Source organism: Rana temporaria, chromosome 12 (assembly GCF_905171775.1).
Source record: "Rana temporaria chromosome 12, aRanTem1.1, whole genome shotgun sequence".
NCBI classification, from domain to species: Eukaryota; Metazoa; Chordata; class Amphibia; order Anura; family Ranidae; genus Rana; species Rana temporaria.
Window position 1 is genome coordinate 9,749,594 of NC_053500.1, and position 25,858 is coordinate 9,775,451.

The 25,858-nt window shown below is 45.1% G+C and overlaps 1 protein-coding gene across 1 annotated transcript in view; it reads left to right on the plus strand.

Annotated features, from left to right (window-relative positions):
- Positions 1–25,858, plus strand: part of ATP9A (ATPase phospholipid transporting 9A (putative)) — a 122,401-nt gene that overhangs the window by 61,054 nt on the left and 35,489 nt on the right. Inside the window, exons 14-21 of the mRNA XM_040331486.1 lie at positions 2,852–3,058; positions 13,616–13,777; positions 19,107–19,199; positions 20,675–20,758; positions 21,619–21,789; positions 22,299–22,397; positions 22,492–22,581; positions 25,676–25,820. Of these exons, the coding sequence (XP_040187420.1) occupies positions 2,852–3,058; positions 13,616–13,777; positions 19,107–19,199; positions 20,675–20,758; positions 21,619–21,789; positions 22,299–22,397; positions 22,492–22,581; positions 25,676–25,820 (1,051 nt within the window). The remainder of the gene's footprint in view (positions 1–2,851; positions 3,059–13,615; positions 13,778–19,106; positions 19,200–20,674; positions 20,759–21,618; positions 21,790–22,298; positions 22,398–22,491; positions 22,582–25,675; positions 25,821–25,858) is intronic.

Below are 25,858 nucleotides of genomic sequence, written 5' to 3' on the forward strand. Positions count from 1 at the left end.
TCTACTAGGGCCATTTTACACAGGAACCCGTTAACCTACCAGCATGTCTATTGGAGTGTGGGTAGAAAATTGGAGTACCCGGAGGAAGCCATGCAAGCACAGGAAGAATATGCAAATGCCAAACTGAAGACTTCGGTGCTCCCAGACAGAAATTGTATTTTTTATTTTTCCGTTGCTTGCATTTGCATGTACCTAGATGACTAAAAACAAGGGTAGCGCTGAAAGAGTTTGCTGCATATAATCATACAACAAAGATTGAGTACTGATGCGATAGGTCTTCATGAGCCAATGCGTTTCGCCAAAGTTGCTTCATCAGGGCTTTTGAAAACCATACAGCACTCATCTAATTAAAAAACAATATTTACAAAGTATTTGGACATTTACACAGCAATTACAAATATCCAATGTATATATTATATATATTCTCTATATCCGGGGTCTCGTCATTGGTGTCAGTGTGAGGAATAGTGCCCTATTGTTGGTGTCAGTGGGAGGAATAGTGTCCTATTGGTGTCAGTGGGAGAGATAGTGCCCTATTGGTGTCAGTGGGAGGAATAGTGCCCTATTGTTGGTGTCAGTGGGAGGAATAGTGTCCTATTGGTGTCAGTGGGAGAGATAGTGCCCTATTGGTGTCAGTGGGAGGAATAGTGCCCTATTGGTGTCCGTGGGAGGAATAGTGCCCTATAGGTGTCAGTGGGAGGAATAGTGTCCTATTGGTGTCAGTGGGAGGAATAGTGCCCTATTGGTGTCAGTTGAAGGAATAGTGTCCTATTGGTGTCAGTGGGAGGAATAGTGCCCTATTGGTGTCAGTGGGAGGAATAGTGCCCTATTGGTGTCAGTGGGAGGAATAGTGCCCTATTGGTGTCAGTGGGAGGAATAGTGCCCTATTGGTGTCAGTGGGAGGAATAGTGCCCTATTGGTGTCAGTGGGAGGGATAGTGCCCTATTGGTGTCAGTGGGAGGGATAGTGCCCTATTGGTGTCGGTGGGGGGAATAGTGTCCTATTGGTGTCAGTGGGAGGAATAGTGCCGTATAGGTGTCAGTGGGAGGAATAGTGCCCTATAGGTGTCAGTGGGAGAAATAGTGCCCTATAGGTGTCAGTGGGAGAAATAGTGCCCTATAGGTGTCAGTGGAAGGAATAGTGCCCTATTGGTGTCAGTGGGAGGAATAGTGCCCTATAGGTGTCAGTGGGAGGAATAGTGCCCTATTGGTGTCGGTGGGAGGAATAGTGCCCTATAGGTGTCAGTGGGAGGAATAGTGCCCTATTGGTGTCGGTGGGAGGAATAGTGCCCTATAGGTGTCAGTGGGAGGGATAGTGCCCTATTGGTGTCAGTGGGAGGGATAGTGTCCTATTGGTGTCAGTGGGAGGGATAGTGCCCTATTGGTGTCAGTGGAAGGAATAGTGTCCTATTGGTGTCAGTGGGAGGAATAGTGTCCTATTGGTGTCAGTGGGAGGAATAGTGCCCTATTGGTGTCAGTGGGAGGGATAGTGCCCTATAGGTGTCAGTGGGAGGGATAGTGCCCTATAGGTGTCAGTGGGAGGGATAATGCCCTATTGTTGGTGTCGGTGTAAGGAATAGTGTCCTATTGTTGGTGTCATTTGGAGGAATAGTGGTATCAGTGAGAGGAATAGTACCCCAAGGGCTGAATAAAGGCATGCAAAGGGCCACATCGTTTGGAGACCCCTGCTCTATATAATATTTAACATAGAGAGTTTACTACCACGTTAATGTGCGTGAATTGAAGGCTCTATAAAAGTACCTGAAATAACAGAGCCGCACCTACAACTACAAGGCTGTACCTCTGACACACCAGCAGCGCTCCGGACCTCCCAGTTCTGTTTGGCCTTTTTACCATTTAATTAAGCGTCTGATTTTGGCTGCATATAGCAATAAGTGTTTCACTTGACTGTAGTTCTGATTCATTGCCTCAATTATTATTTCCATTCTGAGACCTTTTGACCTGGAAGTGAAACTCTTTTTCGGCTTGTGACATTAGAGGTTAACAGAGCAGGAAATGCCACCCCGGTGTCCGCTGGGTGACCAGCCTAATTAAGTAATTGTCTAATTACACCAGGAGTTTGCAGGCAGAAAAAAAACGAAAAAACCTAAAAATAGGTGCACAATATTTCATGGAAATGTGCCGTGTTGGGGGCATCTGGTTTGTGTTTCCATTAATCATATCCATAAAGGGCGATCCATTCCCGGCCGCAGGGTCTCCTACCCTTTGTTCCCGAAATGTGTTTCTAATGGAAGGGTATAACCTGACAAGTTTATTGCGTGGATCTGATCAAGCTTCTGTTACTCGCAGAAGATTCGCTTATTACACAGATGTATCATGTATACAGACAGAAACGAGGGAAGGTCCAGTCACTTAGGGAATATTGTATTTCTATAGCGCCAACAAAAGGTCACCAAATGCAGAATCTATGGAGGTGATGCACATAGACTAACTGTACCTATTATTATTATTATTATTATTATTATTATTATTATTTTTATTTGTAGTATTATTATTATTATTATATTTTTTATTATTTTATTAAATATTTTATTAATAATAATAATATTTATTATTATTATTTATTTATTTTTATAAAATTATTATTTTTATTATCATTTTTTTATTATTATTAGTAGTATTATTATTTGTATTTGTAGTATTATTATTTTTATTATTATTATTTATTATATTTATTATTATTTTATTATTCAATATGTTTTTATTATTAATAATAATTATTATTATTATTTATTTTTATTAAATTATTATTATATTATTTTTATTATTATTATTATTATTATTATTATTATTATTATTATTATTATATATTTTTTATTAAATCCTTGCAGCCCTCGCAGGACCCGCCGGCCCAGAAAGGTGGGACCACCAAAGTGCGTAAGACGATGAGCAGTCGCGTGTATGAGGCCGTGAAAGCCATCGCGCTCTGTCATAATGTCACGCCCTCTTACGAGTCCAATGGGGTGACGGACCAGGCCGAGGCGGAGCGCCAGTTTGAGGATTCCTGCCGGGTGTACCAGGCATCCAGCCCCGATGAGGTATTTCCATTTTATGTTACCCACAGATGATTCCTGTTACTCATTTGATAACATGATGATGATAATAATTATTATTATTATTATATATTTATTATTATTTTTATTTTTATTATTATTATTATCAAACTATGGCCCTCCAGCTGTTGCGGAGCTACACTTCCCATGAGGCATTGTAAAACTCTGACATTTACAGACATAACTAGGCATGATGGGAATTGTAGTTCCTGAACACCTGAAGGGCCATAGTTTGAAGACCTCTGATCTACATCATGGGTGCTCAACCTGTAGCTCTCCAGCTGTTGCAGAACTACAAGTCCCATCATGCCTCTGGGAGTAATTGCAACTGCTAGGCTTGCAATGCCTCATGAGAAATGTAGTTCTATAACAGCTGGAGGACCCCAGGTTGCCTACCCCTGATGTAGATCATGAGTGCTCAACCTGTGGCACTCCAGCTGTTGTGAAACTACAAATCCCATCATGCCTCTGCCTTTTGGGAGTCACGCTTCAACCTGTCAGCCTTGCAATGGATCATGGGACTTTGAAGTTCTGCAACAGCTGAAGGGCCACAGGTTGAGCACCCATGATCTTCATCAGGGATAGGAAACCTGGGGGCCCTCCAGCTGTTGAGCTACATTTCCCATGAGGCATTGCAAGGCTGGCAGTTACAATTACTCCCAAAGGCATGATGGGACTTTTAGTTCTGCAACAGCTAGTGGGCCCCAGGTTGCCTGCCCCTGATCTATATTAACCCATTTTTTTTCCTGGTTCATTGCAGCACACGGGAGTTCTTAGACTGTTGTGTTATACTGCCGCCTGCAGGAGAAATTTAAAGCTGAACTCCCAGGAATTCAGCCACTTTGTAAAATGTGCAAGCACACTATGGGGTTGATTTACTAAAGACAAATACTGTGCACTTTGCAAAAGTGCGATTGCCCTCTGCAAGTGCAGTTGCGCCAGAGCTTTGTAAATGAGGTAAAGCTTCACTTTGCAAAGGGTACCCAATCACGTGCAAGGAAAAATAAAGAAACAGCATTTTTACTTGCACGTGATTGGATGATGGAAGTCAGCAGTGCTTCTGCTCATTTATTCGTATGGACTACACATAGGCTCGGATTCAGATACGAGTTACGACGGCGTATCTCCAGATACGCCGTCGTAACTCTGAGTGTGCGGGGTCGTATCTATGCGCCTGATTCTTAGAATCAGTTACGCATAGATTTCCCTAAGATCCAACCGGCGCAAGTCTCTTACGCCGTCTTATATTAGTTGCATATTTACGCTGGACGCTAGGTGGCGCTTCCGTATATTTACGCGTAGAATATGTAAATTAGGTAGATACGCCGATTCAGAAACGTACGTCCGCCCGGCGCATTTTTTTATGTCGTTTACGTAAGGCTTTTTCCGGCGTAAAGTTACCCCTGCTCTATGAGGCGTAGCCAATGTTAAGTATGGACGTCTGACCAGCGTCGAATTTTGCGTTGTTTGCGTAAGTCGTTCGCGAATAGGGCTTTGCGTAAGTTACGTTCACGTCGAAACCAATGAGGCTTTGCTGCGTAATTTGGAGCATGCGCACTGGGATACGTCCACGAACGGCGCATGCGCCGTTCGTAAAAAGCGGCATTTACGTGGGGTCACGAGTAATAGAGATAAAACACGCACACCTCCTCCACATTTGAATTAGGCGGGCTTACGCCGGCCCAGTTACACTACGCCGCCGTAACTTACAGCGCAAGTTCTTTCTGAATACGGGACCTGCCGCTGTATGTTACGGCGGTGTAGTGTATCTGAGATACGCTACGCCCGCCGAAAGATACGCAAATGTATCTGAATCCGGGCCATAGAGTGTGGGCCTGGGAAAGCACCTCCAGCCCTCCATGTGTAGTACATACGAATAAAGGGCACTAAATGGTGTAAAACCTTCTATAGAAATGTTATTAAAAAGTGAATACTACTCACATTGGTATAAAAAAAAAAAAAAAAAAAAACATGCGCATGTCTCAGTAAACAACTCCCGATCAAGCAGGATGGTGTCTGCCTCTACTTCCTGGTAATGCAATGACGTGATTAAGCCACTCCGCCCTACGTGTTTTGTCACCATAGGAAAAAAAAAATTCTAAAATTCTATAAAAGATTTTACAGTATTTTAGTGCTCTTTAACCGTATGTACTACTCATGGAGGGTTGGAGGTACTTTCCCAGGTCCACACCCATGAGACACCATCCTAGAGATTGTGCTGTCCTCTGGTTTTAGCAACGCTAGAGGGAGCGACTCCCTAAATGCCCATTAGACCCGCCTTTACGTAGGAGGTCCAGGAACTCCCACGGTTTGCCAGTCCGGCACTTACCCCATTGTGGTGTAGCGGCTCAGTGTCCTCTCCTCCATGGCGGCTTCCAACTCCTCCCCTCCTCCTCCTCCTAGGCGTCCAATAGGATCGCCTGTCCTTTCAGGCAATCAGGTGGCGTGTTTAAAAACCTGCATCCTGATTGGCCGGGAGGAGAATCAGTGTTACAACAGTGAATATCATGCAACACTTTGTTTACATAGGTCATTGGTACAGTGATAGTGTTTTTTTTTTTTTTTTTAGCACTGATCACTGTATCAGTGTCACTGGTCCCCATAAAATGTCAAGTGTCAGTGTCCGACTGTCCGCTGCAATTTTGCAGTCCCACTATAGTCCCTCTGATCGCTATCATTACTCGTAAAAAAAAAAAAAAAAAAAGCCTATAGTTTGTAGACGCTATGGGGCAGATCCACAGAGCAAGTACACCTGCGTATCTACTGATGCGCCGGCGTACTTTCCAATTTCCCGCGTCGTATCTTTAGTTTGAATCCTCAAAACAAGATACGACGGCATCTGGGTTCGATCCGACAGGCGTACGGCTTCGTACGCCTTCAGATCGCAGATGCAATACTTCGGCGTCCGCTGGGTGGAGTTTGCGTTGTTTTCCGCGTCGGGTATGCAAATTAGCTTTTTCCGACGATCCACGAACGTACGTGCGGCCGTCGCATTCTCTTACATCGTCTCTAGACGTCTTTTTCCGGCGTATAGTTAAAGCTGCTTTTTTTGCGGAGTATAGATAGACTTGCCATGTTAAAGTATGGCCGTCGTTCCCGCGTCGAAATTTGAATATTTTTTTTTGCGTAAGCCGTCCGTGAATAGGGATGGACGTAAGTCACGTCTAAGTTAAAAAAAATGACTTTGTTGCGTCAGGTAAGGTACGGCGGCGTAGTGTATCTCTGATACGCTACGCCAATGTATTTCTTTCTGGATCTGCCCCTATAACTTTTTTTTCTTTACCAAAAATATGTAGCAGAATAAATATTGGCCTACATTTATGGTAAAAAAATGTTTTTTTTTTTTCTTGTTTTTTTTAAAGACCGCAGATATGTATATGTGTGTGTGTGTGTGTGTGTGTGTGTATATATATATATATATATATATATATATATATATATATATATATATATATATATATATATATATATATATATATATATATATAATATATTTTTTTTTTTTTGGTAAAGAAAAAAAAGTTATAGGGGCAGATCCAGAAAGAAATATATATATATATATATATATATAATATAATATATATATATAATATATATATATATATATATATATATATATATATATATATATAATATATAAAAATAATTTTTTTTATATAGCGCAAAAAATAAAATCCAAAAGGTGATCAAATGCCACCAAAAAAAGCTCCATTTGTGGAAAAAAATATATCAATATTATTTGGGCACAGCGTCGCACGACTGCGCAATTGTCAGTTAAAGTAACGCAGTGCCTTATCGCAAAAAAAAAAATGGCCTGGTCGGGTGGGGGTAAATCTTTTCCGGAGGTCACGTGGTTATCATGAATAATAATTCTTACAATAACAATAATACTAGAAACATAAAAAAATGATCAGATTGACCGGTATGTATCAATCACTTGACATGCTGGCAGATTTCGCAGCTTGTTGTGCTTTGATGGACCCAATACCTGTATGGAGATTTAAATCTAGCGATCCCATTTTTTTTTCCCTTCCACCTGGAAGCGATGAATTTTTATCTCATCCCCTGCCCTTGTCTGTTGGAGTAGTCCATCTGTCAGACCTCCGTGTGAAAGCGGCATACGGGGTCGTTCTTTAGTAATCTAATATTAACATAACCAGGAAGGAGCGATTTTTCGGAACGCCATAAAAAAAGAATGTTTGTTCAGTCTCTTCATACCTCGGCTTTTCCCAGCAGCTGGCATAAAATTCATTTCCTGTAACACAAGGCAAGATTTCCTAAACTTGTTTCCTCTGCTGCTCGCTCCCTCTCGGAAGCCATGGAGGGGATCGATTTCGGACCCCCGGGCAGAGCTGTCCGTCGCTACAGTAAATGGATACAATCCGATCGCAGATAAGGAGACTCGTAGGTAAACAGCGACCTGTTTCCCCCCCCCCACACTTCTTCTAGAGGAATGGCATTCAGTCTGCCATAGGCAGGCCTCTACAGAGAGCATGCCAAGGCATTTATACAATGAAGGCACACATTTACTTCACCTTCAACTTCCAGGCCATGAATTTTACTGTCACACTCCCTAATATCCTATACAGAAGATTTTTTTTATTTTGTAACCACTTCCAGTCCGGGGCGAATTCTGACATGAAATGTACATTTTCTAGAAGGTTAATTAGATCCCCCAAATATTATATGGGGCCTTAGATCCCTTTTGCACTGGAGGTGTTTTTCCAGGTGCTTAAGCACTAACAATAGCGCCTGAAAAATGCCTCATCTGCAATTCCAGTGTGAAACACTGGAGTGATGCGCTGGCAGGACGTTAAAAAAAAAAAAAAAAAAAAGTCCTGCATCTTTGGGGTGCTGTAGGAGCGGTGTATACACCGCTCCTACAGCATCCCAGCCAATTGAAATCAATGGACAGCGGCGATTTGCGGACGCTTTTAACCCTTTATTAGGCCGATAGCAGGGGTTTAAAGCGCCCCGCTAGCAGCCGAAAAGCACCTCTAAAATTACAGTAAGGCGATGCTAAAACTAACAGCGCTTTACCGCTGACGCCCCCGCGCTCTTGGTGTGAAAGTGCCCTAAAGCTTTCTTTTGGGTTTTGTATTCCTGGAGAGGAGTCTGGAGCTTGATGGTTACAAATTGTCTTGGGAGGGGCGAAAACCTCAACTCTTTTTCTGGGTTTTTCTGGATGCCTGCAACCTGTGTGAGTACACTGGTGTGCAGGGACATTATAAGCCAAACCTGAGGATAGCTTAGGGCTCCCATTTTTTGGAGACAGGGCTCTAACCAGGGGTCAGGTGTGTTTGGCCAAGAGACAGGAGGTCTCTACCAGGGGTCAGGTGTGTTCGGCCAAGAGACAGGAGGTCTCTCCAGGGGTCAGGTGTGTTCGGCCAAGAGACAGGAGGTCTCTACTATGGGTCAGGTGTGTTCGGCCAAGAGACAGAACGTCTCTACCAGGGGTCAGGTGTGTTCGGCCAAGAGACAGAAGGTCTCTCCAGGGGTCAGGTGTGTTCGGCCAAGAGACAGGAGGTCTCTACCAGGGGTCAGGTGTGTTCGGCCAAGAGACAGGAGGTCTCTACTATGGGTCAGGTGTGTTCGGCCAAGAGACAGGAGGTCTCTACCAGGGGTCAGGTGTGTTCGGTCAAGAGACAGGAGGTCTCTACTATGGGTCAGGTGTGTTCGGCCAAGAGACAGGAGGTCTCTACCAGGGGTCAGGTGTGTTCGGCCAAGAGACAGGAGGTCTCTACTATGGGTCAGGTGTGTTTGGCCAAGAGACAGGAGGTCTCTACTATGGGTCAGGTGTGTTCGGCCAAGAGACAGGAGGTCTCTACTATGGGTCAGGTGTGTTCGGCCAAGAGACAGGAGGTCTCTACTATGGGTCAGGTGTGTTCGGCCAAGAGACAGGAGGTCTCTACTATGGGTCAGGTGTGTTCGGCCAAGAGACAGGAGGTCTCTACTATGGGTCAGGTGTGTTCGGCCAAGAGACAGGAGGTCTCTCTACTATGGGTCAGGTGTGTTCGGCCAAGAGACAGGAGGTCTCTCTACTATGGGTCAGGTGTGTTCGGCCAAGAGAAAGGAGGTCTCTACCAGGGGTCAGGTGTGTTCGGCCAAGAGAAAGGAGGTCACTACCAGGTCTCTACCAAAAAAATGAAAGCTGATTGGTTTCTATGCTGCACCAGATGTTGCACCCTCTAGTTCTAGTAAAATCACCCCCAATATGTATGCCCAATGTTCCTTTTTATTGACTATAATCTATTTACTACACCATAAGGGCTCTCGCCACTTTAAAGGTCTGTCTTGTTTTTTTTTGTCTTTTTTTGTCTCTACGCTTTTTTTTTTTTTTTTATATGCTTCTGCTGGAACTGTTTATTTATAAAAGTTAAATATGTTACAATTTGTCAGTTGGCTCTTTTAATTATAAGGTACATTCCAATGTTGAGTCCATTTGTTATGACACTAATTCATTGGCAATTACTTTCAGGAAACGCAGCATTGCTTGGGAAGGGGGGGGGGGGGGGGGGGGGGTTTGGAATAAATAGCCCTTTCCTAAAAAAGAGAGGGTTAACATGTTTGTATAAGCCAGGAGCGCCCTCTAGTGTCCTTTTTCCTGTAAAGCTGCGAATAGAGTTTTGCTCTCCAGAGGTTAAATGTCGTCAGTCATTAAGTCTTATTCTTGGTGACCAGCTGAATAGGAAAAGAAAATTAGGATCTTGGGGCCAGATTCACAAAAGGGATACGCAGGCGTATCTGCCGATACGCCGTCGTATCTCTGTTTCTATCTATGCGGCTGATTCATAGAATCAGTTACGCATAGATATCCCTAAGATCCGACACGTGTAATTGTTTTACACTGTCGGATCTTAGGATGCAGTACCGCGGCCGCCGCTGGGGGGAGTTTGCGTCGTAAACCAGCGTCGGGTATGCAAATTAGGAGTTACGGCGGATCCACGACGGTTTTTCGCGGGATAACAACCGATGCGACCGATCTCTCTGTAAACGCGGAAGTGACTTCACAACGTCACTTCCGGTTTACTGGAGTGCCATTGGACCCAGGTTTTAAAAAAAAAATATGCACTATTCAGAATCGCCGTTTTTGGTGATCTGAATACTTTGAAGTGCAAAGGAGGAATTTGTGGTCTTGGACCCCCGATCTCTCCATAAAGAGTACCTGTCATCGCCTATTACTGTCACAATGGATGTTTACATTCCTTGTGACCGCAATAAAGGTGATCAAAACATGTAAAAAAAGAAATAAAATGAATGAGAAAAAAAAACGTTTTTAAAGCGCCTCTGCGAGCTCGCGCAGCAAAGAAAACGCATACGGAAGTCGTACCCGCATATGTAAACGGTGTTCAAATCACACATGTGAAGTATGCTACGCGCGTCGCCGTTCAAAAAAATGACGTCACGGCGCGCAAAGCACGGCGTGAGTTTGGAAACGGAGCATGCACGGTAGGACCGGCGCGGGCGCGCGCCTAATTTTAAATGGCACACGCCCATTTAAATTGGCCCGCCTTACGCCGGAGGCCGCGGGCGTAGTTTTCATCGCAAGTGCTTGGTGAATCAGGCACTTGCGATGAAAAATTGCGGTGGTGTAACTTATCTAGGATAAGTTACGCCGCCGTGAATCTGGCCCTTGGAAACTGGCCACACCACAGATCTTTAAAAAAATAAAATGTGTTTTTAATCTCCTGCAGCCTTTGAAATAAGGGTAATGATTAATCAGTCATTTTAAAGGGAGGGTTGTGCGATTTAAAGTTGAAGGGGGGGGGGAATAATAAAAAAAGAGGGGTATTAAAAATTAGGTGAGAAATTTATTGAGCCAAGAGGGGTGTTTCCTGGCTTGCCGTGATTTGTATTTACGTGAAACATGTGGCATTAATCGAGCCTCTTCATCCTGTATAAACATCTGCATTGTTTTCAGGCTCAGGAAGGAAGCGGAGACATGTAAACTGTTGTACGATTAAACCGGCTCCTTTTTCATTGAAAGGGATTAATCTGACAGGACATTAAATCAAGATGACTGATTGGCCCTCGTCGTTATTACAATAAATCCCCCAGACACTTCAGAGGCTTGTAATGGGGAAAAATAAGAGGATTATGGAAAGTTATTAAACATGGATGTCCATATCCCAGACAGATAGAAACACGGGAGTTCCATGTTTTTGTTTTTATCCAGTTATGCAGCGTCAACGGATTTTACGGCACTTAAAGTGGAACGCCGCTCTTGTGATTGACGTACCTTTTGTCATCCTTGATCTTTTCCTGACAATGACATTATCCAGACTGTAGAACTATACGCAACAACATTTATTTTTTTCATTTTGGGTAGAGTAAGGGAGGGTTATAACACCCAGAAATTGTGGAGCCCCTTGCACAACTTCTAGGTCTAAGCCTCCCAGGCCTGACCCCCTTGGATTACCCTTTTCATTAGGGTCCACTAAGTTCTAGGCCTTTGATTGGCGTCCCCAGAGTTCTAGGCCTTTGGATTGGCGTCCCCAGAGTTCTAGGCCTTTGGGTTGGCATCCCCAGAGTTCTAGGCCCTTTGGATTGGCGTGCCCAGAGTTCTAGGCCCTTTGGATTGGCGTGCCCAGAGTTCTAGGCCCTTTGGATTGGCGTGCCCAGAGTTCTAGGCCTTTGGATTGGCGTGCCCAGAGTTCTAGGCCTTTGGATTGGCGTGCCCAGAGTTCTAGGCCCTTTGGATTGGTGTCCCCAGAGTTCTAGGCCCTTTGGATTGGCGTCCCCAGAGTTCTAGGTCTTTGGATTGGCGTCCCCAGAGTTCTAGGTCTTTGGATTGGCGTCCCCAGAGTTCTAGGCCTTTGGATTGGCGTCCCCAGAGTTCTAGGCCTTTGGATTGGCATCCCCAGAGTTCTAGGCCTTTGGATTGGCGTCCCCAGAGTTCCAGGCCCTTCATCAGTTATCAGAGTCCCCAGAATCCCCCCCGCCCCTCCCCCCATACATCAGGGTCCCCAGAGAATCCTAAAGTCCCTCCTAATGTTGGAGTCCGCCGGGTGTTCTATATCAAGTCCACTCTATTAAAAACTAAATGTTTTTTGCCTCTTGTTATGCTTTAATACTTACTGGGGTGGATTTATTAAAGGCAAAAAGAGTGCAGTTTGCAAGTGCAGTTGCACTCCTTTTCCCAAGAGCTTAGTGAATGAGGTGAAGCTCCGCTGATTTCTGTCATCCAATCACATGCAAGCAAAAAATGCAATTTTTATTTTCCTTGCACCTGATTGGGTTACAAAGTGAATATTCAGCACTTTCCTTAGGGTCCCCAAAGTGCTACCTCTTTGATTAGGGTCCCCAGAGTCCCCCCCCCCTCCTTGCCTCGGGGTCCCCAGAGTCCTCCCCCCCCTCCTTGCCTCGGGGTCCCCAGAGTCCCCCCCCCCTCCTTGCCTCGGGGTCCCCAGAGTCCCCCCCCCTCCTTGCCTCGGGGTCCCCAGAGTCCCCCCCCCCCTCCTTGCCTCGGGGTCCCCAGAGTCCTCCCCCCCCTCCTTGCCTCGGGGTCCCCAGAGTCCTCCCCCCCTCCTTGCCTCGGGGTCCCCAGAGTCCTCCCCCCCTCCTTGCCTCGGGGTCCCCCCCTCCTTGCCTCGGGGTCCCCCCCTCCTTGCCTCGGGGTCCCCCCCCTCCTTGCCTCGGGGTCCCCCCCCTCCTTGCCTCGGGGTCCCCCCCCTCCTTGCCTCGGGGTCCCCCCCCCTCCTTGCCTCGGGGTCCCCCCCCTCTCCTTGCCTCGGGGTCCCCAGAGTCCCCCCCCCTCTCCTTGCCTCGGGGTCCCCAGAGTCCCCCCCCCTCTCCTTGCCTCTGGGTCCCCAGAGTCCTCCCCCCCCCCCCCTCTCCTTGCCTCGGGGTCCCCAGAGTCCCCCCCCCCCCCCCCTCTCCTTGCCTCGGGGTCCCCAGAGTCCTCCCCCCCCCCCCCTCTCCTTGCCTCGGGGTCCCCAGAGTCCTCCCCCCCCCCTCTCCTTGCCTCGGGGTCCCCAGAGTCCCCCCCCCTCCTTGCCTCGGGGTCCCCAGAGTTCCCCCATACATCAGAGACCCCACTTTCATTAGGGTCCCCAAAGTCTGTTACAAAGTGAAGCTTCAGCACATTCGCTATGTTTTGGAGGAAAATTAGTGCACCAGCACTTGCACAGTGCACAGTCTATTTGCCTTTAGTAAATCAATCCCAATGTGTTGCTGACCAGATAAAAATGTCAGATCCAGGATTGTGTTTTTATTTTATTTTTTATATATGATTATTTATGTTATTGTATATCCACTAAGATTTGCATACTGGTTAGAGGCATTTTCAGAAAGGGGTCAAATGAAAGTCCAAACATTTTCTCTAATTCTATACCAAAAAGGACATAAAAAAAACAGACCCAAATCAAACACAAACAACTATATATTTTACTTGGTCAATGATTTCTTAAATAAATATCATATGCAATCCTTTACAAACAATCCAGCATTGTTGCCTGTCCTCTCCCATAATAAGGAACTATTTCATAGCCTGTATACCTTCGCTGACCCCTGTAGTGACCTTTTCACCTTTCCTGCACCTAGGTGGCCCTGGTACAATGGACAGAAAGTGTGGGCCTGACTCTGGTGGGAAGAGACCAATCTTCGGTGCAGCTGAGGACACCTGGTGGCCAGATCATGAATTTCACCATCCTTCAGATATTCCCTTTCACCTACGAAAGCAAGAGGATGGGAATCATTGTTCGAGTAAGTGCTTTTTATTTTGTCAAATCACTTCATGTGCATGGGGTAGCTAAAAAACCTTGGGGGTCATGTAGAATTCTGAAGTATGTGTTTTACAGAACAATAATGATTTCTCAGTTTTGGGACATGAAAATAAATAATTTTGCAAAAAAATAAAAAAATCCTGCGCTTGTGACAGATTAGGACTGCTGCACCCAGATCGCAACGGAGATACGAGATGTGCCCTATACAAATTAGGGGGGACAAGAAAAAAGGGGTACCAAAATAGGTAACCCAGGGTCGGACTTTTGAGGCACAGTAACCAATGAAGAATATTCGAGAATTTTTGAAATACCGTATTTATCGGCGTATACCGCGCACTTTTTTGCCCTGAAAATCAGGGCAAAATCGTGGGTGCGCGATATACGCCGATACCCGCTGTGTTTGAACCACTGCGCCGGCATATACCGAGAGCAGTACACTCGGGTATAGTCGGGCAGGCTCGGCTCCTCTCGCGGTCACGTCCTGTACGTCCTTTACGCGAGAGGAGCCGAGCCTACCCGACTATACCCAAGTGTACTGCGCTCGGTATATGCCGGCGCAGTGGTTCAAACACAGCGCGGGGATCGAGCAGGGAGGACACCACAATGGCCGCAGAAGGACGCCGGACTGGACGAGGCCGCCGATGGACGACGGGCAGGACGCGATGGACGACGGGCAAGACACCGACAAAGGGGCATCCAAACTGTAAGTATTTATTTATTTATTTTCAGAAATTTTCCTTTAAGTTCGGGGGTGCGCGCTATACGCCGGGGCGCGTTATAGCACGATAAATACGGTATTTATTGAAAAAAATACATGGTGTGTATATATAAAGCATTAGGGGAGAGTTAAAGAACATATATATTATGATACATGATATATAGTGAGTGCGTCAATGCGTTTCGCTGTTAAGCTTCGTCAGGACACATTCGAGGTTCGTTGGTGGCAAGAGAGAGAACGATGTGACCGCCCTTTGCCTTCAAACCGACATCATTTCTTCTAGGTAGACTTGCACAGTTTTTGAAGGAACTTGAAAGGTAGGTTGTTCCAAAACATCTTGTAGAACTAACCACAGATCTTTCATGGATGTCTGCTGCCTCACATCCTTCTGTCTTTGTTATCCCAGACAGACTCCATGATAAGATCAGGGCTCTGTGGGGGCCAAACCATCACTTCCATGTGCTGAAGAAGTTCTTAATAACATTGACTATATGTTTGGGGTTTGTCCTACTGCAGAATACATTTTGGGCATATCGCACACCTACCTGATGGTATGGCATCATGGATAAGTATCTGCCTGTATTTATCATCATTGAGGAAACCATTGATCCTGACCAAATCTCCAACTCCATTTGCAGAAATGCAGCCCCAAACTTGCAAGGAACCTCCACCATGCCTTACAGTTGGCTGCAGACACTCATTATTGTACTGCTCTCCAGCCTTTCGCCAACAAACTGCCTCCCGCTACAACCAAATATTTCACATTTTGACTCCTCAGTCCTAAACGCTTGCTGCCATTTTTCTGCACCCCAGTGCCTGCGTTTTCCTGCATAGTTGAGTCGCTTAGCCTTGTTTCCATATTGGAGATATGGTGGATCTTTGGCCGTAATTCGTCCATGAAGACCACTTCTGGCCAGACTTCTCCAGACAGAAGATGGGTGTTCCTGGTCCCCACTGGTTTCTGTCAGTTCTGTGCTGATGGCACTGCTGGACATCCGATGTTGAAGGGAAGCAAGCATGATGTGTCTTTCATCTGCTGCATTGAGTTTCCTTGGCCGACCACTGCGTCTACGCTCCTCACCATTGCCCGTTTCTTTGTGCTTCTTCAAATGAGCTTGAACAGCACATCTTGAAGCCCCAGTCTGCTTTGAAATCTTGGCCTGGAGGAGACCTTGCTGATGCAGTATAAGTTCCTTGTGTCTAGTTGCTCATCAGTCTTGGTGTATGACCTGTGACATGAAACTGTCTTCCACGACCTCACCTTAGTAGCAGAGTTTGGCTGTTCCTCATCCAGTTTTAAACCTCTTACGCAGCTGTTTCAGTTAATGGTTGTGTTTCAGCCTACATAGGAAATTGATCATTAGCTTCTGCTTGGTATAGTTGGTTAATCTCACACCTGACTCTAATCCTACAAAATCACTGAAGTGTACAAAGTGTGCAAGTGTAAGAATCAATGCTGGTTTGAAGCCAAAGGGGGTCACACCAAATTTTTTTTATTTTATTTTTTTCCGTTCGCTCATGACATTTTATAGATAGGCAACTCCTATCCTCTATATTGATTACTGGTTCCAAATTAAAGCGGGAGTTCACCCTAAAAAACATTTTTAACATTAGATTGATGCTCATTTTGTCTAGGGGAATCGGCTAGTTTTTTTAAAATCAAAGCTGTACTTACCGTTTTAGAGAGCGATCTTCTCTGCCGCTTCCGGGTATGGTCTTCGGGACTGGGCGTTCCTTCTTGATTGACAGTCTTCCAACAGGCTTCCGACGGTCGCATACATCGCGTCACGAGTAGGCGAAAGAAGCCGAACGTCGGTGCGGCTCTATACGGCGCCTGCGCACCGACGTTCGGCTACTTTTGGAAAATCGTGACGCGATGGATGCGACTGTCGGAAGCCTGTCGGAAGACTGTCAATCAAATAGGAACACCCAGTCCCGCAGCCCATACCCGGAAGCGGCGGAGAAGATCGCTCTCTAAAACGGTAAGTACTGCTTTGATTTTAAAAAAACGAGCCGATTCCTCTAGAAAAAATGAGCATCAATCTAATGTTAAAAATTAACATTTCCGGGTGAACCTCCACTTTAATAACTACTGCAGTCGGGAACAGACACAAAAGATACAATTATACACAAATCTTTCCAAATAACTGTTCTGCTTTATTATGACGCAGGTGAAGGTTTTTATATGATTACATTGGTATCACATTAATATTACAAGTGTACGTTTATGGTAGCAAGGGGCGTAACATAGGCAGGGTAATTCTAATCGGGACTCGAAAGAATGCAAACATGTAATGAAAACATTATTAGTGCCGGGTGCACAGTGAGGGCAGTGTGCAATACATACAAAATAGAATACAATTATATACAGAACTTACAAATTTCCTTTACACTCTCCTTGCATTTTGTAAATTGATAAAACTAAACAAAAAGTGATTATAAAGTCTTGTTTAAAAAAATCAAATAAAAATAACAAACATGTTATACTTGCAGTTGGTTTTGCAGTAGCCTGGATCCTTCTCTTCTTGGGTCCCTCTTTGCTGCTCCCAGCCCCTCCCTCCTATCGAGTGCCCCCACAGTCAGCAGCTCTCTATGGGGGCACCCAAGCCAAGTCAAAGGTCCGTGTATCCATTCAGACACGGAGCCCCGACCTGGTCCCGCCCCCTCTCTCCTCTGATTAACTGACTGACTGACTTTGACAGTCACGGGAGCCAATGGCGCTGCTGCTCTGTCTCAGCTAATCAGGAGTGTCCCAGATGGCTCAGACACTCCTGGAGAGAGAAGGGGCTCGGGTAAGTAATTAGGGGGATGCTGGGGGGGGGGGGGGGATGCTACACACAGGTTTTTTATCTTAATGCATAGAATGCATTAAGATAAAAAGAAAATCTGCCTTTACAACTCATATAAAAATATATATTTCTGAAAGCATTCTTTACAGCATTTCTTCACACCTGCCTAAAACTTTTGCACAGTACTGTATAGATTTATTTCTACCAACGTCACCTTGGCAGTGATGCAGGGGTTGCAGATTTTTCAGAAAATAAGCAGAGCATAGCCACTTGTGATGCAGAGAGGAAGCAAGTGGTGACCCCGAAGGGCCGATCACTCGGCGCGGCAGGGAGTGGTAAGTGGCTGCTTACCGCTCCTAATGCTGGCAGTATCTTGAGCATGTTTTTTTAGGAGGAGGGGTGTTATTTTTGTAGAATAGGTGTTCTTTTTACATTGGTTTGATGTTGTGATACTTTGTAAACATGAGAAAGTTCTAACCTGCCCCTGAACCCTCTAAAGGAGGAAGTGACTCACGCGAGGGGTCCGCTGACATGCTATTTATGTTGGAGCGGCTCGTGAGGATTTCTGGGGCAGCATTAATTCTCAGGAAGCTGGCCCTGCGCGCCATTTCCTACATACATGTCATTAAACACCTTCAATAATAACAGCTATTTAACGGCTGATTACACCAGCAGTAACCTTCTCGCCTCTTCTCTGGAAACAATGGCTTGTGTGGTGCATTATACATAAACACTGCATCACTAATTAAAATACCATATTATGCCATCTCCACTCTGGTATTTAGAGGACAGCACCTCTGGCGCTCAATCGATGGGCGAGGTAGAAACGTGGCGTCTACATTAAAGGGTTTAAATGCAGTTATATGCCTAATGACCAGTAACTTATTTCTTCTTCCTTCTTTCTTCTTCTTTCTCTTAATATTTGCTGGGGATTGACAATAGCAGCCCAAGAGAATGTCACCACCAGCACACCAAGGATCTCCAGTACGGGTCTAAAGCTTTATTTCAGCAATCACATTGTTACAGCAGATGGCAACATTTCGGAGCCATGCAGGTGACAAAAGACATGACTGATGAAGGGGTCCTGTGTGGCTCTGAGACATTGCGATCTGTTGCAATGATGTGATTGCTGAAATAAAGCTTTGGACTCGTTCTGGAGATCCTTGGCGTGCTGGTGGTGACAAAGCTTTATTTCAGCAATCGCATCTTTGCAACCGATAGCAATGTTTCAGAGCCACACAAGACCCCTTCATCAGGCATGTCTTTTGTCACCTGCCTGATGAAGGGGTCCTTCGAAACCTTGTCATCTGCTGTAACGATGTGATTGCTGAAATAAAGCTAACACAGGGGCAGCTGCCAATCATGGTTTTGGGGCAGCTGCCAATCATGGTTTTGGGGCCCAGAGCAAGATTTATATAATGCCAACAGTTTGTCTCCTTTTACATTGAAAAGCGCTGTGCAATGCACCAACAGTACAATTCATAAGCACTGTAATAGGTAGGATGCGAGCCAGGAAAGAGAGTCTTGAAGGCCAAGAGTGGAGTTTTTTGAGGAGTAGGGGATGGACAACCCTATCGAAGGCTGCAGAGAGGTCGAGTAGTATGAGTATGGAGTAGTGGCCATTGGTTTTAGCAGTTGGCAGGTCATTAGTGAGTTTCAGTGGATTGTATCAAGCGAATATTTTCTACCTATGTCTGTCAATGAAGATGTGTATAATGTCATGTGTACTAAAATGAATTTCTCATATTTATTTAAGCCTCCTTGTGTTTTGATTTTATTATTTTTATTTTTTTTTAATCCAGGAAGACTCCACAGGGGAAATAACCTTCTACATGAAGGGGGCGGATGTGGTGATGGCAGGAATTGTGCAGTACAATGATTGGCTGGAGGAAGAGGTAAGAGTTTGATCCATTTGCCAACACAATTTGATTGGTCATTACTGACACACCTAAAGTCGAACTGTTGCTGTCTTGTTAAACACCTGACCGTACACACTCAGGAGATGGGAGGCCGTGTTCATGGTCAGGAAGTCCTCAATTACACAGGAAAGCAACTCCAGCATCCCTATAGGTGTGCATGCTCCCAGCCATCACCTGCAGAGATGAGCACACAAATTAGGTTTCTTTCAGGGCCGTCTTTAACACGGGGCAAAAGAGGAAGCTGCCCCGGGCCAAATCATGGTTTTGGGGCCCAGAGCAGCAGCCCCTTGAGCCTGCAAATAGTTGATAAGTGGATTCGGGAGGGTTCATCTTTTTGAACAGTTGTAAAATGTGGGAGGTGGGGGAAAGAAACATTTTCTAACACGTGTCATGCTATATGTCAAAACTCTCTTCATCCCAGGCGTGCTTGGTTCCCAATATACAGACTCAGGTTTCCTTCATTATACGATGTTTATTCTTCCAAAGACTGGACAGCAAGACAGTCAATGCTTACATTGTTACAGCTGGTAAAACATCATGGTAGGATGATACTTCAGAAAGTTACAGAAGGAGGAAATAGATGTTATGATGGTATGATCTGTCTGCTGGGAAAGATCCCTTCCAGCAGATTGGGCCTTCCTACCCCCATCTTCTCTGTAGGGTTGTGACCCTAAGGCTTCCTAGCTAACTACGCACACCACTCGGATACTTATACAGGTTTAAAAGCCAAGCCAAGCTAAGCATAATTCATATATAGATTAGCTCCATGGAAGGTTTGTGATAAACGTAACACCCACTTGTGTATTTTTAAGTAACACATCTCCACCCACTGTCTTGACGTAGGCTTCAAGAATAGATGTAGTCTACGACAGATGTAGTGTCGTCCTGTAACTGACCTTGTCTGTCCTCAACCTACCATGTTTAATCCAATGATTCAGAAACATTTTTCACATAAAAATATTTATGAATTTAAAATCTAACAACAGTGCAACTGCAAACCATTGCCCTCCTTTTCTAGGACAAAGGTTATAGAAATAATTATTTTAGGACTGAAAGCTGCTGCCAACGATTCAGCCAAACTTCTGGTACTGGCCCATCGGGAGTATTGAGATCAGTACGGGTCGCTTGCTCAACATCCCTGCCATTCACAAATTGTCATGCATTCTCTAATAAATGCAAGGTGTTCTGTGCTTGGAGGAGGGGAGGTTGTGACATCCATGCAATTGTAAGTTTCAGCACTAGAAGTTCGTTGCTTATGCCTCTGTGTGGGGTTAATAAAAGTAAACGTTTTAAACAAGGAAGGAACAGCCAGACATGGGGCAGACTTCATTATGGGTCATTTTTTATTTTTAAAGTACTGGAGATCAGCTTTAAGACAATAAGCCATGTATCGGGTACACCACAAGCACCGGAATGATTGGCTTCTGACCTGAATCTGTTTTCTTCCTCAGTGCGGCAATATGGCCCGGGAAGGGCTCCGGGTCTTGGTTGTGGCCAAGAAGTCCCTGACGGAGGAGCAGTATCAGGATTTCGAGGTAAGATTGCTCAGTGCCAGACTAATGCAAATGCATCGGATGGGATATTTTTGGAGATCTTTTTATCTCACTTCCTATTGTGTCTATAGGACAAAAAACTAAAGGAAGTCTCCCCAATGGGACAAAGATGGCATGTTTTGGGTTTAAATATGCTTTAAGACAGTAGTCTCCAAACTGGGGCCTAGGGCCGGATGTGGCCCTTTGCTTGCCTTTTTCCAGCCCTTTCACTCCTCCCACTGATGGGGCACCATTCCTCCCACTGAAGGGGCACCATTCCTCCCACGGACACCACCGACGGGGGCACTATTCCTCCCACGGACACCACCGACGGGGGCACTATTCCTCCCACGGACACCACCGACGGGGGCACTATTCCTCCCACGGACACCACCGACGGGGGCACTATTCCTCCCACGGACACCACCGACGGGGGCTCTATTCCTCCCACGGACACCACCGACGGGGGCACTATTCCTCCCATGGACACCACCGACGGGGGGCACTATTCTTCCCACTGACACCGCCAATGGCACATTTTCTACCCCCCAGTGGCCACAGTCCAGCCTCCCTAAAGTCTTAAGGACTGTAAACTGGCCCTTTGTTTAGAAAGTTTGGAGACCCCCTGCTTTAAGATAACAAGTCCTCACCTCATCTTCAATTGTGTCTGTATAGATTTTGGCCTGGCCAGTGTTCAAAGCCCTAGTTTATAAACCCTGGGGAAAAAAACTGTAGGCCCCACTGGGTTGAACGAATACAAACTAATGGTGTGTACCAGACTTAAGTCTCAGGCCAATTTTATCAGTGATGGATTTATAAATCTGATCTCAAGGTTTCTGTTTTTTTATAATTTTCTTGCTCAGGCACGTTATGTTCAGGCGAAACTTAGTGTTCATGACCGCTCACTGAAAGTGGCCACTGTGATAGAGAGCCTGGAAATGGAAATGGAACTGCTGTGTCTAACCGGAGTAGAAGACCAACTGCAAGCTGATGTCCGCCCTACTCTGGAGACTTTACGTAATGCTGGCATGAAGGTATGCAAATAAAGTGTTTGGTCATAGTGCTGTGGGGGCTTAAATGTTTATATTGATTGCAAACGTTGCACCAAATTATACAAACACCAGTGCTGTCATATGGGATGAATAAAAGCAAGTCACGTGACCTCCTATATCAGTGGTGGCGAACCTTGGCACCCCAGGTGTTTTGGAACTACATTTCCCATGATGCTCCACTACACTGCAGAGTGCATGAGCATAATGTGAAATGTAGTTCCAAAACATCTGGGGTGCCGAGGTTCTCCATCACTGCCCTATATCAACAAGAAACCATCTAAGCACCAGTAGAGCAAAGGGTAGGTGAGTTTGTGCATTTGGGAAGTGTCAGTTAACAATATATTCAAATAACGTAAACCTAATTTACATCTGTAGCAGGATATTGTAAAGCATGATCTAAAACCTTCATTATATTTTACAGTTTTAAGGTGGAAAGCCCAGCTCCGCCTTAAACAGATTGTTTTTTTGATTATTTTTTTTGTTGCCTTCAGGTCTGGATGCTGACCGGGGACAAGTTAGAGACTGCAACCTGCACGGCAAAGAATGCACATTTGGTGACCAGAAACCAGGACATACACATATTTCGGTCTGTGAGTATCCCAGGAAAGGACACAGGGTATGGAAGGATTATCGAGAGTGACAGGAGCCTGAGATCTAACAAATTTACTTTGTGTTCTACTGTAGGTAACAAACCGAGGAGAAGCCCACTTGGAGCTAAATGCATTTAGGAGAAAGCACGACTGCGCCTTGGTTATATCTGGGGACTCCTTGGAGGTATTTATACAGGATGTGTTCTAAAAAGCCCTTTTAAAGTAGACACTTTATGTATAATCTCCTGTGGTTGTCAGAAACCATGAATCAGACTGAGGCCCCATTCACACCTCCGCGACAAAACGCCCGACGCCGGACGCTCGTGCCGCTGAAGGGGAGAATTCCCATTGCTGTCTATGAGATGGTTCACATCTCATAGACGCCGTACGCCTGCCGCCTGAAAAAAAGTCCCGGACCCTTTTTTTCAGGCGGCATTGGCGTTCGGCCATACAAAGCAATGGGAAGGATTTGTAAAAAAAAAAAAAAAAAAAGTTACACTATTCGCGGCAAAATACGCCGCGTACGCGGTGTTACTTGTCGCGGAGGTGTGAATGCAGCCTGAGGCTGCATTCGCACCTGAGCGTTTTGTCGCCTGAAGCGCGACGCTCAAATACGCTAGAGGGGAAAAAATACATTATTCCCTATGGAGATGGTTCACATCTGTACGCCGATACGCCTGACGCCGACCGCCTGAAGCCGAACGCCTGAAGCTCAAACAAGTTCCGGACCCTTTTTTGTCACGCGTATCGGGCGTTTTGAGCGTTTCCATTTCCCATAGAAAGTAATGGAAACGCTCGATTTAAGCGACTAGCGCGACAACGAGCGTTTGCTACGGGCGTTTCGTCGCTTTAATCAATAGAACTTGTCACCCAGGCAGAAGATTAAAAAAATCTACCAACATAGCAACAAGTGATGAAAAGATGATAATTTTTCCTATTGGCTAAAATAAAAAACGTCGGACAATGCTGTATGCAAACGTGCAAATAAGCATGAATACGCGCGATAAAACGCCCGAAAAAACGACCGACGCTCAGGTGTGAATGCAGCCTGAGACAGAGGTACAGTTAAATCACACTGGTTTTATAAAAAATTGGTAAACAGAGTAAGCGTAGTCAAAACATAGCCAGAGTTCAGTAACCGGATCGGGTAGTCAGCCAAGCCAATGTCCAAAAGTCAGCGATCAAGGTGGTGGAACAGCAAGCAGGATCTGTAGCCAGAGGGGATTTCAGTCAAGCAGGTCTTCAACTGGAACGCAGGAGAAAGTCTCTAGTGATGTTGACACAGGCGAAGGCGAAGAGCAAATGAACTGTAAGTCCTTAAATTGGTAGAGCTGAAGAGCGGATCATCAACCGGTGGATCACTGTGGAGAGATGGAAGCTGGCAATTAGCCAACAGCTGAGCTGCCAGCACAAAGAAGGAAGGGCTGAGCCCAGCCCTGACAGGTTCTCTTGCCAACAACCCTACCACGAGACACTGTAATGACCTAGGGCAGTGATGGTGAACCTTGGCATCCCAGATGTTTTGGAACTGCATTTCCCATGATGCTCATGCACTCTGCAGTGTAAGTTGAGCATCATGGGAAATATAGTTCTAAAACATCTGGGGTGCCAAGGTTCGCCATCACTGACCTAGGGGGAACCACAGGAGATGCAGGTATACGAGTTGCAAATATATTTTAGGGAGCATTGCTAAGTAATTAATGTGAAACGCGTCAACTGTTCCTGTGTATCTGTCTGACTTGGCAACGATAAAGAACCTTCAAGATTTTGACTACACTGTGGTGTGCTACACCGTTATCCTTTTTCTCTTCTACTTTCTCTGGTGGTGAGCACCTAGAGCAGTCAGTCATCTACTGATTGCCTGAGCGGTGTATACTTTGTGGTTGGATAGGTAGCATTCCTTGGCAATGGAGTGAAGATTCTTCCAACTCTTCAAAAAGAATTTCAGTAAGTTTAAAGAGTAAGCTTAGAAATATATAGCCTCATTAAAGCTTTATGACCGTCCTGAATATAAACGTGTAGAGGTGCAATAATGAGCATTTTTGAATGTCAGATTTTCCAACATATGAACTGTGCAGGGCCGTCTTTAAGGCAGGGCAAAAGGGGGCCCTGTCATTGTTGTGGGGTCCAAAGCAGCTGCCTCATACTTACCAACTATCCCAGTTTAAATTCCCTTGTCCCTAAAAGTTTTAGTCCTTTGCTGTGTCCTGATATCTCTGTGTGAAGTGCTGCTACTAAATAACAGGAACATTCATATGTAAATGGTCGAGGCCGGCGGCATTCATATATATATCATGCATTTCAAAATTGTCGCTATATTTTTGTTTATAGCGCGAAAAATAAAAACCGCAGAGGTGATCAAATACCACCAAAATAAAGCTCTATTTGTAGGGGGAAAAGGACGCCAATTTTGTTTGCGAGCCACGTCGCACGACCGCGCAATTGTCAATTTAAACGACGCAGTGTCGAATCGCAAAAAGTGCTCTGGTCTTCGACCAGCAATATGGTCCAGGGGTTAAGTGGTTAAGAGAGTGCTCCTAATCTCAGCTCATTGCCTGTATAGAAGGCACCTGGGAGACAGAAATCTTGCTGATTGATAAGGGATCAAATACTTATTTCAAAATTTATTTTAAAATGAAAATAAAGTTATAACTTTTTTTGAAATGCGTTTTACTGGATTTTTTTAACATAAACCCACCATTAAAATTATAGACTGATCATTTCTTTGTCAGTGGGGAAACGTACAAAATCAGCAGGGGATCAAATACTTTTTTTTCCCCTCACTGTACCATAAAACCTTGGTTTGAGAGTAACTTGGTTTGAGAGTGTTTTTGCAAGACAAGAGTAGCGTCATGTCACAACTGAGCATAAAAAAGAAGAGGAGCCTCTAAGTGTAGCAATATGGTTACATTTAATAAAGGTACAACATTTAGCAACATATTGCTACACTTAGAGGCGCCTCTCTTCTCTCTTATACTCTGGAGCTCCTGCTGGATTTTGCTTCTAATCCCCTTGTGGAAGCTTCCCTTTGTGGACGGACATTTTATGGTTACACAACCAATCACATTGCTATCATCTTTTTATATGGAGTATAAAGTGAAGGACCTATGAATCCAATTGTTGTGGAATGAATCCTTTGAGTTTCCATTATTTCTTATGGGGATATTACTTTGATATACAAGTGCTTTGGATTACAAGCATGTTTCTGGAACGAATTATACTCACAATCCAAGGCTTTTACTGTTTTAGTCCTAATTATTTTTCTGTCTGTCCTGCAGGTGTGTCTGAAGTATTATGAATATGAATTTATGGAACTGGCTTGTCAGTGCCCTGCTGTGGTTTGTTGCCGCTGTGCTCCCACCCAGAAGGCTCAGATTGTGCGGCTGCTGCAAGAAAGGACCGGGAAGCTGACCTGCGCCGTGGGTATGGAGCTGTTGTGCTTGCCTCCCCCCGGAGAATAT